The sequence below is a fragment of the Ranitomeya imitator genome, chromosome 6 (genome assembly GCF_032444005.1).
Source record: "Ranitomeya imitator isolate aRanImi1 chromosome 6, aRanImi1.pri, whole genome shotgun sequence".
Lineage (NCBI taxonomy): Eukaryota > Metazoa > Chordata > Amphibia > Anura > Dendrobatidae > Ranitomeya > Ranitomeya imitator.
Window position 1 is genome coordinate 41,854,011 of NC_091287.1, and position 13,959 is coordinate 41,867,969.

The 13,959-nt window shown below is 45.5% G+C and overlaps 1 protein-coding gene and 1 long non-coding RNA gene across 8 annotated transcripts in view; one reads left to right on the forward strand and one right to left on the reverse strand.

Annotated features, from left to right (window-relative positions):
* MLLT10 (MLLT10 histone lysine methyltransferase DOT1L cofactor) overlaps nt 1-13,959 on the forward strand; it is a 247,985-nt gene that overhangs the window by 190,732 nt on the left and 43,294 nt on the right. For all 7 annotated transcript variants that reach the window (XM_069729543.1, XM_069729546.1, XM_069729541.1 and 4 more), the window contains one exon: nt 2,905-3,477. In XM_069729543.1, the coding sequence (XP_069585644.1) occupies nt 2,905-3,477 (573 nt within the window). The remainder of the gene's footprint in view (nt 1-2,904; nt 3,478-13,959) is intronic.
* Nucleotides 1-13,959, reverse strand: part of LOC138641836 (uncharacterized) — a 55,062-nt gene that overhangs the window by 30,301 nt on the left and 10,802 nt on the right. The window contains exon 4 of the long non-coding RNA XR_011313951.1: nt 13,043-13,347. This is a non-coding gene — a long non-coding RNA (uncharacterized lncRNA). The remainder of the gene's footprint in view (nt 1-13,042; nt 13,348-13,959) is intronic.

Genomic DNA, 13,959 nt, shown 5'->3' on the forward strand with positions numbered 1-13,959 from the left:
TAGCAGTAAGGTACTAGTGCTCAGCTGCCCGCAATAAATATCCAAAAATAGTTTTACAGTTAAGATTTTCTGTAGTTTTTTTTCTTCCTTTCCTTCCAAAAACATGATGAAATAATCTGGCAGAGTATTTTGGCCCTAGAGCCAACTCTTCCATTTTGCAGACTATTCCATGTCTGCTGTAGCGCTTTTCAGATTTTGTCGTATCCAACATAATTCAGTTGCTGTGTAAGAGGGGAAAAAAAACTAACATTTTTCCGAAATTCTTCCATGGCAATATGGGATTAGAAGAAGTTATAGAATCCTAATGAGCTCTTAACAGCAGCTGTAAAAACAAAAGGCTGGAAGAAAGGCAGATGGTGACAGTGGGGTCGGCTAATGGAAAGCCGTTTTACATAGCTGCTAATTAAGTGACAAAATAGTGGTTGTCCTAAAGCTTCTCCTGTAAAGAGCCCAGTAAGCGCTCTAATATTTACTACCGATTTGTCAACTTCTTTGGCGGAAACCAAAGATCAGAGAAGGTTGGGAAAGGACATGCCAACTTTTTTCTTTTCAAGCCCTGTTCTTTCTTAGAGCTGTTATAAATGTCATCTGTGCTTAGTTTGCATTGGTCGGAAATCCAATAAAATATTGTATAGGATTATCGTTGAAATATTAATACCTGGTGAGCTAATGACTGGTTAGGTGATTTTCCACAAGCTTTTAGGTATTGGAATATCGACTGACCTCATTTACCTGCTCAAATCATTTAAAGGGTTTTTAGTTAAAGGAGTTGTCCCACTTCACTTTTTTATTATCGCTATCAACATGGCTATGTTAAAGGTCAAGATCCTATATGTAGTAGACGAACTAATAATAATATTGTTATTATTTATTTATATAGCACCATTGATTCCATGGTGCATATTACCAAATAGCTCCAATTAAAAATGTAGTATAGTTCTACTGATTAGCTATGTCTCTTTCCTCATGTTCAGGCTTTGTAGTTCTACTGATTAGCTATGTCTCTTTCCTCATGTTCAGGCTTTGCAGGACCTTGGGTATCCATAGCTATGACCATTGGTTAACTATCTTAGTGGTCGTAACCATGGATATCTAAGGTTCTGCAATGCCTGCACATGAGGAAAGAGACATAGCGAATAAGAAGAACTATTCTGCGTTTCCAATTGGAGGTATTTTCTAATATTATTATAACACCTACTACATATTGGGATAGGATCTTGGAGACGGGAATACCCCTTTAAATATAATAAAATCAGCCGGTATTCACCCTCCTGAGGTTCTGCCACTGATCCAGTGATGATCGTTCACTGGCTGAAGCACTGATATCATGTTAACAGCGCTGCAGCCAATCACTGGATCGGCGGGTAATTCTGTCTAGACGGCAGAGCACCAAGTCAAGTGATTGACTGCAGCGCTGTCGCCACTGCACTGATGATTTTATTTATTTCAACAAAAGCTCGCTGATGGTGTGCGGAAAGCTGGAGAGGGAAAACCTTGATAAATTTTATAGAACCGAAATGGTTAATGATATCTCAATGTGTGTTTTTATTTTCTTTAAAGCACGGCTCAAAAATGCAACGTTTTGCAGGGGTTTCCTAGTACTTGGATGAGGGATTATGAATATCAGATTGGTGTGGTTGATGGGTGTTGTTCTCCCGCCAATTAACGAATATCTGGTACGTGAAGTAGTCCTGTACACTTATTGGTGGCCGCTCTTTGGCGCTGCAGCTCCTCTCGTAATGAAATAATTGTGATCGGAGTTGCAGTACCTTAGAACAACCACTACATGGTGTACGGAGCTGTGCTGATTGGTGGGGATGGCGGAGGTTGCACCCCCGCAGATCTGACATTAATGACCTATTTCTAAGTATACTGTCTCTTAGCTCGGGACTAATCCTATAAGAAATTAGCTGCTACTGTACAGACCAAGAATGGTTGGAAGATGGCTGCTTTTCATCTACGTGTACGCAATCCCAATTTTGTACCCAAATCCCTGTGGTGCCGTTTATGGCTTTTATCACAACATAGGAAAATTGACTTCAATGTAAAGGTACCGTCGCACTAAGCGACGCTGCAGCGATACCGACAACGATCCGGATCGCTGCAGTGTCGCTGTTTGGTCGCTGGAGAGCTGTCACACAGACAGCTCTCCAGCGACCAACGATGCCGGTAACCAGGGTAAACATCGGGTAACTAAGCGGGGGCCGCGCTTAGTAACCCGATGTTTACCCTGGTTACCATCCTAAATGTAAAAAAAACAACCACTACATACTTACCTACCGCTGTCTGTCCCCCCTTCAGCTGTCTGTCCCCGGCGCTGTGCTTCTCTGCACTCCTCCTGCACTGGCTGTGAGCACAGCGGCCGGAAAGCAGAGCGGTGACGTCACCGCTCTGCTTTCCGGCTGACCGACGCTCACAGCCAGTGCAGGAGGAGTGCAGAGAAGCACAGCGCCAGGGACAGACAGCGGTAGGTAAGTATGTAGTGTTTGTTTTTTTTACTTTTACGCTGGTAACCAGGGTAAACATCGGGTTACTAAGTGCGGCCCTGCGCTTAGCAACCCGATGTTTACCCTGGTTACCAGTGAAGACATCGCTGGATCGGTGTCACACACGCCGATCCAGCGATGTCAGCAGGGAGTCCAGCGACAAAATAAAGTTCTGGACTTTCCTCAGCGACCAACGATCTCCCAGCAGGGGCCTGATCGTTGGTCGCTGTCACACAGAACGATTTCCTTAACGATATCGTTGCTACGTCACAAAAAGCAACGATATTGTTAACGATATCGTTATGTGTGAAGGTACCTTTAGACACGTTTGTTTTAGAGTATGTTACAGTAGGCTTGTCTCAGACCATTAAGATACCCATTGCATTTATTTTATGCCTCTCTTTGTTTTTGTCCCCAGGTAGTTTTCTAGGAACACCAAGCAGTGTTAAGTCATCTTCTGGGAGTTCAGTGCAGTCACCCCAGGATTTCCTGAGCTTTGCCGATTCTGAACTGCGGACTGATGGCTATCACCACCCTCCACAACTCCCATCAACCAAAGATGCGTCCAAGCTGGAGCCGCCCGGACTGCAGGAAGTGGCAATGAGCAGTTTTAGTTCCTTAATGGGCCTTCCATCAAATCCACTTATGTCTTTCCAGACCAAAAACTTTGATAGTGTTCCCGGAGACTATATTAATTCAAGCCTTACTGTATCAGGATACAAGCGGGTACAATCCTCCATGGTGGAAGAAGAGGCAGTGAAAGAGAAGAGGAGGAAAGGAAGTAAGCCGAGTAAACACGGGCCTGGCCGGCCAAGAGGGAGCAAGAATCAAGATAGTATGTCCAACCTGTCTGCTTCCTCCGCTTCCCCAACATCCTCCGTGGCCTCTGCTGCCGGCAGTATAGCCAGCTCTGGCCTGCAGAGGTCTCCTACATTGCTCAGGAATGGCAGCCTCCAGAGCCTCAGCGTTGGCTCGTCTCCTGTTGGATCAGGTGGGTGAAATGAACCACGTTTCTTCTGCTTTTGTGCAAACCACGTCCCCTGACGAATCGCTTTCTCCTGTTTCTATATGCAATCCATCCATTGACGTACAGCTCTGTTTGCATCTCGTCTGGACCTTGTGCTGGTGGTAAATATTAGGCGTATTCCTAGAAATGTAGAAGGACCCGAGGTGTGGGCCCAGAAATAATTTAATTTATTTATATTTTTATTTAAACTATTGGCATGGCCATCTGTGAAATAAGTCTACTGTGCTGTACTATCGAGTTATAATTCTGTTCATGGAGGCCAAAAAATGTGGCCCCTATGGTCTCTGTCAATAAATAGGGGTCAATTGATTTATTCTTCAAAGCTTTTCTCCTGTACCTGGCGATTATAGGTTAGACCAAATGTGAACAGAGCCTTAATGCCCCCAGATACATCACATTAAAATTGGCTGATTTGCACAATACCAGCCGACCATGAGTGGGTGAGGGGGTTTCCTAACTATGCCCTGACAGGTGATCCTTTTGTTTTCTAGGGAGATAAGCCACTGCCAGAAGAGTCTGGCAGCGGCTTAGTTTCCTCTTCCCATTGAAACCACATAAACACTCGGCCGTGCAGAACTTTCATCTGTATTGGGAAGTGGGGGAGATGGCTGTCAGGCTAAAGGCCTTAAGGTACCTTCACACTGAACAACTTAACAACGATAGCGATCCGTGACGTTGCAGCGTCCTGGATAGCGATATCGTTGTGTTTGACACGCAGCAGCGATCTGGATCCTGCTGTGACATCGTTGGTCGGAGCAGAAAGGCCAGAACTTTATTTTGTCGCTGGATCACCCGCTGACATTGCTGAATTGGTGTGTGTGATGCCGATTCAGCGATGTCTTAACCCGATATTTACCCTGGTTACCAGTGTAAATGTAAAAAAACCAAACACTACATACTTACATTCCGGTGTCTGTCGCGTCCCCTGGCATTCTGCTTCCCTGCACCGTGTCAGCGCCGGCTAGCCGTAAAGCAGAGCACAGCGGTGATGTCACCGCTCTGCTTTACGGCCGGCGCTTACACAGTGCAGGGAAGCAGAGCGCCGGGGGACGCGACAGACACCGGAATGTAAATATGTAGTGTTTATTTTATTTTTTTTTTTTTTACATTTACACTGGCAACCAGGGTAAATATCTGGTTACTAAGCGCGGCCCTGCGCTTAGTAACCCGATGTTTACCCTGGTTACCAGGGGACTTCGGCATCATTGGTCGCTGGAGAGCTGTCTGTGTGACAGCTCTCCAGCGACCACACAGCGACGCTGCAGCGATCGGCATCGTTGTCTTGATCGCTGCAGCGTCGCTAAATGTGACGGTACCTTTATTCACATCAGACTAATCACGGCCGAACCCGCCAGTATCTGTTGTTTATGTATCATCAGTATATAGGAGCACCTCAACCGATGATGTTGGGGAAGATGAGGATCACACGTGGCAGAATTTGGACTTTTTACTCTCGGCAAGATAAGCCGCCTCCATGAGTCTCGACAGCGGATTGCACAATGAGAATGTTGTGTGTTGTGGAGTCGCAAAAGATCGCTGCAGTTAGGGTACCGTCACACTATACGATTTACCTACGATCACGACCAGCGATACGACCTGGCCGTGATCGTAGGTAAATCGTAGTGTGGTCGCTGGGGAGCTGTCACACAGACAGCTCTCCAGCGACCAACGATGCCGAGGTCCCCGGGTAACCAGGGTAAACATCGGGTTACTAAGCGCAGGGCCGCACTTAGTAACCCGATGTTTACCCTGGTTACCAGCGTAAAAAAACAAACAAACAGCACATACTTACATTCCGGTGTCTGTCCCTTGCCGTCTGCTTCCCGCACTCACTGACTGCCGGCCGTAAAGTGAAAGCACAGCACAGCGGTGACGTCACCGCTGTGCTCTGTTTTCACTTTACGGCTGGCAGTCACAGTGCGGGAAGCAGACGGCAAGGGACCTGACGGACACCGGAATGTAAGTATGTGCTGTTTGTTTTTTTTTTACGCCGGTAACCAGGGTAAACATCGGGTTACTAAGCGCGGCCCTGCGCTTAGTAACCCGATGTTTACCCTGGTTACAAGCGAACGCATCGCTAGATCGGCGTCACACACACCGATCTAGCGATGACAGCGGGAGATCCAGCGACGAAAGAAAGTTCCAAACGATCTTCTACGACGTACGATTCTCAGCAGGATCCCTGATCGCTGGTGCGTGTCAGACACAGCGATATCGTAACGATATCGCTGGAACGTCACGGATCGTACCGTCGTAGCGATCGAAATGGCACTGTGTAACGGTACCCTTAGATCAATCGGCCAAATAATCGTTCTGCCGGCAGCTATTGTCTGTGGCCCTTGTGGACATAATAGTTCTGTTTTCGCTGATGATGCCACATGATGACTTGAGTCCCAACATTTTCCTCCTTTTCCTTCATATACTAGGGGCTTGGGCAAATTTAAAGGGAATGTCAATTCATTTTTGTATACCGATGGGTTTAGATTTACCTACAATACTTTTATTAGATCATTTTTATTTCCAGCCACCCACACGTGGACAAGAGCGATATATGCCAGTCAATGTTGATAGTCCTTGTTGGATTTTTTTTTCCAGTTTTACTGGGTTTTAGTAGACCAGATGCTCCTTTCCAAATCTGCATCAATGAAAGCCCAGACCATGGGCTCGGATCATGACCGAGATCGATCACCGATCTGTCATTTTCACTTAAGGCATTGTCACCCCAAAATGTAAACATTCATGAATGGCAAGAATTGTCTTAGAAATCCCTGATGTAAGGGGTTAACAAGCAGGACGCCTCGGATTTACCTTTCTTAAGGCTTCTTTCACACTTCCGTCGTTCTGGGTGCGTCATAATGCAGTGAAGTGACGTTTCGACGGATGTTGTGAAAATAGTGGAAAATGCGTGCAACGCATCCATTGTTATGACGGATGCGTCAAAGGAGTTCCTGCCTGCATTTTCAGGTATAAAAAAATCCTTCCGGGCATGCTCAGAATGAAAAAGGGGACACGTCATACGTCGCTGGATTCCTGTGTTTGACAGTCAGCGACGGACCCTGCGTCCATAGGCTACCATCCGTCGCTGACCGATTTTCTGACGTGCAGAAAAAAAACGTTCCTCTGAATGTTTTCTCCGCACGACGGACCGCTATTTTCCGACGGATCCAGTGCACGACGGATGAAACAGATGGCCATCTGTCACAATCCGTCGCTAATACAAGTCTATGGGAAAAAACAGGATCCTGCAGTAAAATTTGTTTTTTCATAACTCAACGGATTTTGACGGGAGGAAAAAGACGGAAGTGTGAAAGACGCCTAAAGCGCTCGAACCCCCCCCCCCCCCCCCCCCTCTTTTTTGTTGGGATCTGTAGTGAGAATGGAAGTCGCGGTTTGGTTAAGGTGGAGAATAAATTGATATAAGTGCACTCTTCGTAACTCTCCCGACGCTGTATTGATGAGATTTCATATCCGCACAACCTTCTTTATTTTTTTTTTTATATAGCGTAATGCATTAATTCAATGGCTAGGTAGGAGGTCTTTACATCTAAAGACCATTTTCTCCCTTGAACCTACCAGAACCCACAAGACTGGATATAAATGGGCTTTTAAGCCGCCGCACTGGTTATTGAATGACATTTTATTCCTCCGTGCGTCTGCATGGAACGGCTCCTTTTCAAGGAGAAAAGATGAAGGGTGCCATCTTTCAGAGGGAAGTCTGCAGATTAAAACACGATTGCACTTTCAGAGTCTGGAAATCCAGGCCCTTGTTCGGCTCCACAATAGCTCGCTACACAAATAATAATTTAATGGCTACAGCAAGCTCTATGGAAAAACCAAGGCTTTTAGGCCTTACATGGAAGAGAAGGTCCAGAGGCAAGGTCAGTTGTACCAAACGGTTGTCGGGGTAAGTCCGAGCTCACATTGGGTGGTCACGTGCCGGCGAACATTACTGCTTTATCAGCCAATCACCTCTGTGTCTATTTGGCAGCATTATTTATATGGGATGCTTATTTAAGGCGACAATACATTTTATTAATTGTTCGAAGTTCTTTTTTTGCTGTGAAGGAGTGGGTTTGATGGCCGCAATTAGATTGTGGAAGTAGTCTATGAGCATTTGTTGTTTTTTTTTTTTTTTTTTTTTTAACGCCTATATACGGTAGTTTTAATGAGCTGCAGCAGTGCATCTGTGTCCTTTGGACCCGGCGATCACATGATTAACATATATCCGTGAGCATAGCAAAGCTGCTGAGCTTTTGAGGACCACGATTAGCTCTGCCAGTGACTAATGTACAATACATTTTTTGTTTGTTTTTTTTTGGTTCTGTAAGTGGGTTCCTATGAATGACCTAGTTATTTTGAGAAACTGAAAAAGTTGAAAAAGTCATGTGTGACTGTATCCCAGAGCTAAAATAGTTTAATATTTAAAATTTATGTGTGTTTGCTATATATATAGATAGATGGATAAACAACACCGTATTTTTCTGACTAAAAGACGTACTTTTTAGCAAGGAAAGAAATCTTGCTAAAGAGTGCATCCTTTAGTCCAGAGGCAGTTTCCCCTGTGAACGAGAAAGCGCTTATATAGCGTCCTTCCTGAATACTGAGAGCTGTGCAGCGAACCCCAGTCTCTCTGATTTATCAAGTACAGGGCAGGAGATGAGGCTGAAGGGGACCTGCATAGATCGCCCCATGCCGCAGGTCCGGAGAAAGTAGAAAAGGAGCAAGAGCTCGACGTTACCGATGAGTTGTAGGAACCTTCCATAGATTACACGGGTATTTGATCAGTCACATGCGTGCAAGGAGCAAGACTGGATGCAATAAGAAGCCCTCTTTAAACCTGATGCTGAACTACTCGTAAATTACATTGCTATAGGATGTTTTTAAAGGGGTTTGTATGCAGCAGTGGCGATCTGTGTGAGCTTTTATGTATGCAGGAGTGATGTGTGTATGCAGCATTGCTGTCAGTCTGTGTGCGTGGGGGGTGGGTGTGTGCGTGGGAGGTGGGTTTGTGTGTGTGGGGTTTTTGTGTGGTGGGGGTGGGTGTGTACGCGCACGCAGCAGAGGCGTGTGTGGGTGCGCGCACGCAACAAGGGGGTGTGTGCAGCAGAGGGATGTGTGTGTGCGCACACGCGCAGCAGAGGGCCTACCTTTTGCTGCGCACACAGAGGGGTGTGTGCGCGCGGAGCAAAGGTGTGTGTATGTGCAGTGTGGGGAGTGGAGCTGTGTGTGCATTGCAGAGTTCTATGTGTACATAAAAAATAGAAATCAAAATACTGACTGACTGCTGACTGATGTTCCAATTTTCTGATATCTAAACCTGGGGAGCGTCCTACAGTAAGGTGCATCCTATTAGTCCGAAAAATACACATTGTCCTCACAAGCCAACCCAAACCATCATCGTAGTCATAGATTTCGCTCAAGATGCATATTACATATCAAACTGACCAAAACGAAACGGAGAAACATTTTACACTATATTTTATTAAGGATTTGAACATTTAATACAAAACTGATGATTGAATAGAAACTTTTGGAAACTTTAACCTTAAAAAAAAAAAAAAAAAAAAAAAAATCTTTAAAAGAAAATAAAAACTTAAAAGGCGTATCTGCATGTTACACAAAATCCAAATAATTGAAAAGGACTATAGTTTACCGAATCATCACACAAAGAAAGGGATGATACTTTGATCCAAGTTACTCAAAATATAACAAACTTTATTATTAAAATTACAGACACTGGTGAAAGGGAATGAATCACAAAACCATAACCCTAAAATTGCTGTGCAAAAAGGGAGGCGCGTCTCCCTGAACATCTAGCGGTGGACGTATAGTAGTCACTTAGCCTGTATAGTATATCACAATAAATAGACCATAGTATAAAGAGGCAGGCATACAGAAGAGACCACTGCTAATTCACAGAGGGTACAGTCCACCTTAATCACTCCTCAGATTCAATTGTACTCCGAGGCACATATAAGCAAATAAATGCATGGGATCAGTATAGTCACCTGTAGTGGATGTAATCTAGATGTCCAGGGGGCGCCTCCGCCCCAACCAGCAGCCGTCTGCATCCTGAAAATATAGCGTTCAAAATGATTCTTACGGCGGTTCTTCCCAACCCCCTCATACATGTACACGTTCGGCCAAGTGTGTTCTTAATGCATAGTGGAGAAGAAGGCTGATGCCGCTCGCCTCTGGTGGAGAACAAAAGATTGGACATGTTGAAATCCAACATGTACGATCCTTATTTTGACCCTGAAATCCTCTTTCGGCAAATATTACTATACACTTTGGACAGTCCCACCAAAATCAGCGACCTCAGGAGTAATCCAAACTCTCAAATCGGTGAATGGAGGAGTATTGGTTACATCGGGGTATTAGAAGACCCTTTTTTTTTTTTTTTTTTTTTTTTTTTTTTTTAATTATTTTGGGAGATGGTGAGTTGAAGTCTTCATACACATTGTTGGGCCGGTAGCGCTCTCCGAACTTCCCCATCTCCAGGAACGCTCGGCTCCACCAAGTGCTCCTTTGTCTGTCGGTGAGAGCAGAGTCGGGGGCCTCCATACTCACCGGGCTGTTGGCTGATCCCGCAGATTTCGGTGGATTCAGCCGGCTAATAGGACGTATATGGGGACTGATGACATTAATGGAATCAGAGGTGGCCAGACAAGTGGAAGGGTTAATGAGTGACGGAAAGGCTCGGCTTCCATGCTGCTCGGTTAAGTGTTTTGCATTTCTTTGGCAATAGATTCTAAAAGCTCATTTGTTTAATGAGATTATAAAAATCTAATTTTGACTGAAATAAGGGGAAGCCGGCACGACACTATGCAAATGGCACTGGCCATTGTAAACTGGATGTCCTCAAATTTTTAATTACCGTCCTGTCTGTTAAGCAAAGCAGAGCAAACATCGCGGATAGGGGATTGGAGTGTAAATGGGAGGATTTCCAGCATATTGGCGTTGATGCATATTTATCAGAGCAAATTGCCTTTCTCTATTCTGTTCCTCTCCAGATTTCCTTCCAGTAATGATCCCACCGATTGTAGTGCTGTATCGTACGTGGCCAGTGATGACGCGCCCGTCACTGGGATGGGATGGGGATCGCCTTTCTTTTGTCAGTGCCTGGGAATACCCAAAAGATGATGACATGATATATGGACCCTTTCGAAAAGGGGTCACAACCCAACAAGACATTGAGTTTATGAATTTTTCATATAGTCACTGGATGCAGTTAAAAAGGGTTATTCTCATCTTCAAGCTCCTATCCCAATCTGTGGTAGGTGTAATAATATTAGAAAATACCTCCTACTGGAAATTGTAGTATAGTTCTTCTGATTTGCTATGTGGCCCTTGTTCAGGCATTGCCGTAGCTTTAGGTATCCACAGCTACAACCACTGATTTAGTGATCGTTAGCTGTTAGTTGTCGTAAGCTTGTCCTGCAATGCTCTGCCTAAGCCACATAGTGAATCAGAAGAACTATGCTACCTTTCTAATTGGAGGTATTTGCTAATATTATTACACATACTAGTACATATTGAGATAGGAGCTTGGAAATGGGAATACTAAAGTTATGTGCTGGTCTTGTGTCCAGTTGGGCCCACCATGGCGGGCAGATCGGGTATTTTCATTCTGTGCCCGACTTCCTGCAATCTATTGCGTTTATTAGGTCTCTGGGGGTTCAGTAAGTGCAAGAGGTGCCCAAGATGCCAGGTGCGGAAGTGAAGACTGCCCAAGATGCCAGGTGCGGAAGTGAAGACTGCCCAAGATGCCAGGTGCGGAAGTGAAGACTGCCCAAGATGCCAGGTGCGGAAGTGAAGACTGCCCAAGATGCCAGGTGCGGAAGTGAAGACTGCCCAAGATGCCAGGTGCGGAAGTGAAGACTGCCCAAGATGCCAGGTGCGGAAGTGAAGACTGCCCAAGATGCCAGGTGCGGAAGTGAAGACTGCCCAAGATGCCAGGTGCGGAAGTGAAGACTGCCCAAGATGCCAGGTGCGGAAGTGAAGACTGCCCAAGATGCCAGGTGCGGAAGTGAAGACTGCCCAAGATGCCAGGTGCGGAAGTGAAGACTGCCCAAGATGCCAGGTGCGGAAGTGAAGACTGCCCAAGATGCCAGGTGCGGAAGTGAAGACTGCCCAAGATGCCAGGTGCGGAAGTGAAGACTGCCCAAGATGCCAGGTGCGGAAGTGAAGACTGCCCAAGATGCCAGGTGCGGAAGTGAAGACTGCCCAAGATGCCAGGTGCGGAAGTGGCAATAACATACCCCTACTGTTCCGCTGTATTCTGTGGGGACGCCGACAATAAATGTTGAATTTCCTTACAGCGCCACCACAGGTAGTATTGACTATTACACATTCCATATTCTGATCCATAGTGTGCAGGATAGGAAACGACCTCCTGGAGGTACGTGCCCACCATCAGGATTTGCTACAGGTTGGATGCTGTGTATTTATGCAGCATCAAACCCACAGCGGCCAGATGTTACAGCATAATGGACGGGATTCCTAGAAATCCCACGTTCACTATTCGTGCATAGTTGTCTGTGGATCACCCGTGGACACTAACATGCGGCGTGTCTCTTCAACACAAATGTCACCAATAGACTGTATTGGACGCTGTGAATGCACTCAAGACATGCAGCCGCAAGGACTCAACCATACTGTAGTATTGGAGCACGCTGATGAAGACACTCGGCGAGCACCTGAGCATGCCTGGTAATGCCTGATCTGTGGACTGAGCATGCCCGGTAATTCCTGATCTGTGGACTGAGCATGCCTGGTAATGCCTGATCTGTGGACTGAGCATACCTGGTAATGCCTGATCTGTGGACTGAGCGTGCCCAGTAATGCCTGATCTGTGGACTGAGCATGCCCGGTAATGCCTGATCTGTGGACTGAGCATGCCTGGTAATGCCTGATCTGTGGACTGAGCATGCCTGGTAATGCCTGATCTGTGGACTGAGCATACCTGGTAATGCCTGATCTGTGGACTGAGCGTGCCCGGTAATGCCTGATCTGTGGACTGAGCGTGCCCGGTAATGCCTGATCTGTGGACTGAGCATGCCCGGTAATGCCTGATCTGTGGACTGAGCATGGCCGGTAATGCCTGATCTGTGGACTGAGCATGCCCGGTAATGCATTATGTGTGGATGGTCGCTCATCACTAGTGGCTGCAGTTTCCGCAGCAGTAAACTGATACCAGTCGTCTTCTGACACTGGACCACTGACAATCAGATGATCATTGGCCCTTTCTAAATATAAAATTAATACTCAGAAACCTACTTTGCATTCAGTTTTTCCCCCCCTCTTTTTGAATATTTGCATTGCACAAACTTATCTTACAGATGTACATGTTATATACTATTGACATGTAATATCCACCTTCCGATATTGCTCATTATAGAGGGAGGCAGTCCTCTTCTTCCTCAGGAGCAGCCTCGTCGCGCTTCCATATTTACCAGGTTATTTACAAATGATAACACACAGAGCGCGCAAACAGTATCCAAAAAGTAAAATGATGTAAAAATCTTACCAAAACCCCCTGCTCTGATCCCAGCGTCCGGCTGTTAAGGATCGACAGGTCACTTTATCTCCTTGTGTCTCTCACACAAATTAGTTTGCACGGTAAATACGGCTCCACGAGGGCTGCGTACACTACCGGATAATTAAAACAAGGCAAGGGTCCCCCCTTCAATTTGATCACTGGGACGTTCTGCCTTTGAAGAAGCGGGGAGAGATAATTTCTCATTGTCAAGGAAACATCATGACCTGGTCCATTTATATTAAGCGTAGATCGTGGGCCCATTTGTTTCACCGGACGTTACGTGTTACATAAACCTAAAATTACATAAAAATACATAACACAAAATACAGAACATAAAAAAGTCAACTACCTAAACTTGCGCTGAAAAGTGGTCTTTTATGGATTCTATAGGGTATATGTATTCTCTATATAACTTTCACCGATGGGCTATTATTTAGTGGGAAGAGTATATTATATTACATTTTTTTTTTCACTTTATGTAATAAGTCTTGTATCTATTGTATTGTGTATCTATACACAGAATAAATAGCTGGTCGTATGGCAAAAAATAAGAAAATCAACCTTTTGGAAACCTGATTTGGTGGTGGTGGGTGCAGCGAGCGGCTTTTGACCTGTTTTTCACCCTCTTCCTGCAGTAGGTGTCAAAGGAGAAAGGGAGCGCACATTCGACCTCCCAATCTTCCATCATACTCGTCTTTGTGCTCCCACAATAAGACGGATGGGTGCCAACCTTCACAGAGGCCCCGTGAAAAGGCTCCTACCTTTCTCCAAATGTTGTGATTGATCTGTTTTGTGCATCCCAACAGGGTTTATTCAAGTGCTGAAAACCAGCTCCGTCCCTCCCTGGCTCTTGAGTGATCTACCTCTATAGATCTAAAATGCCCTAAATGGAGCACACGGAGGAT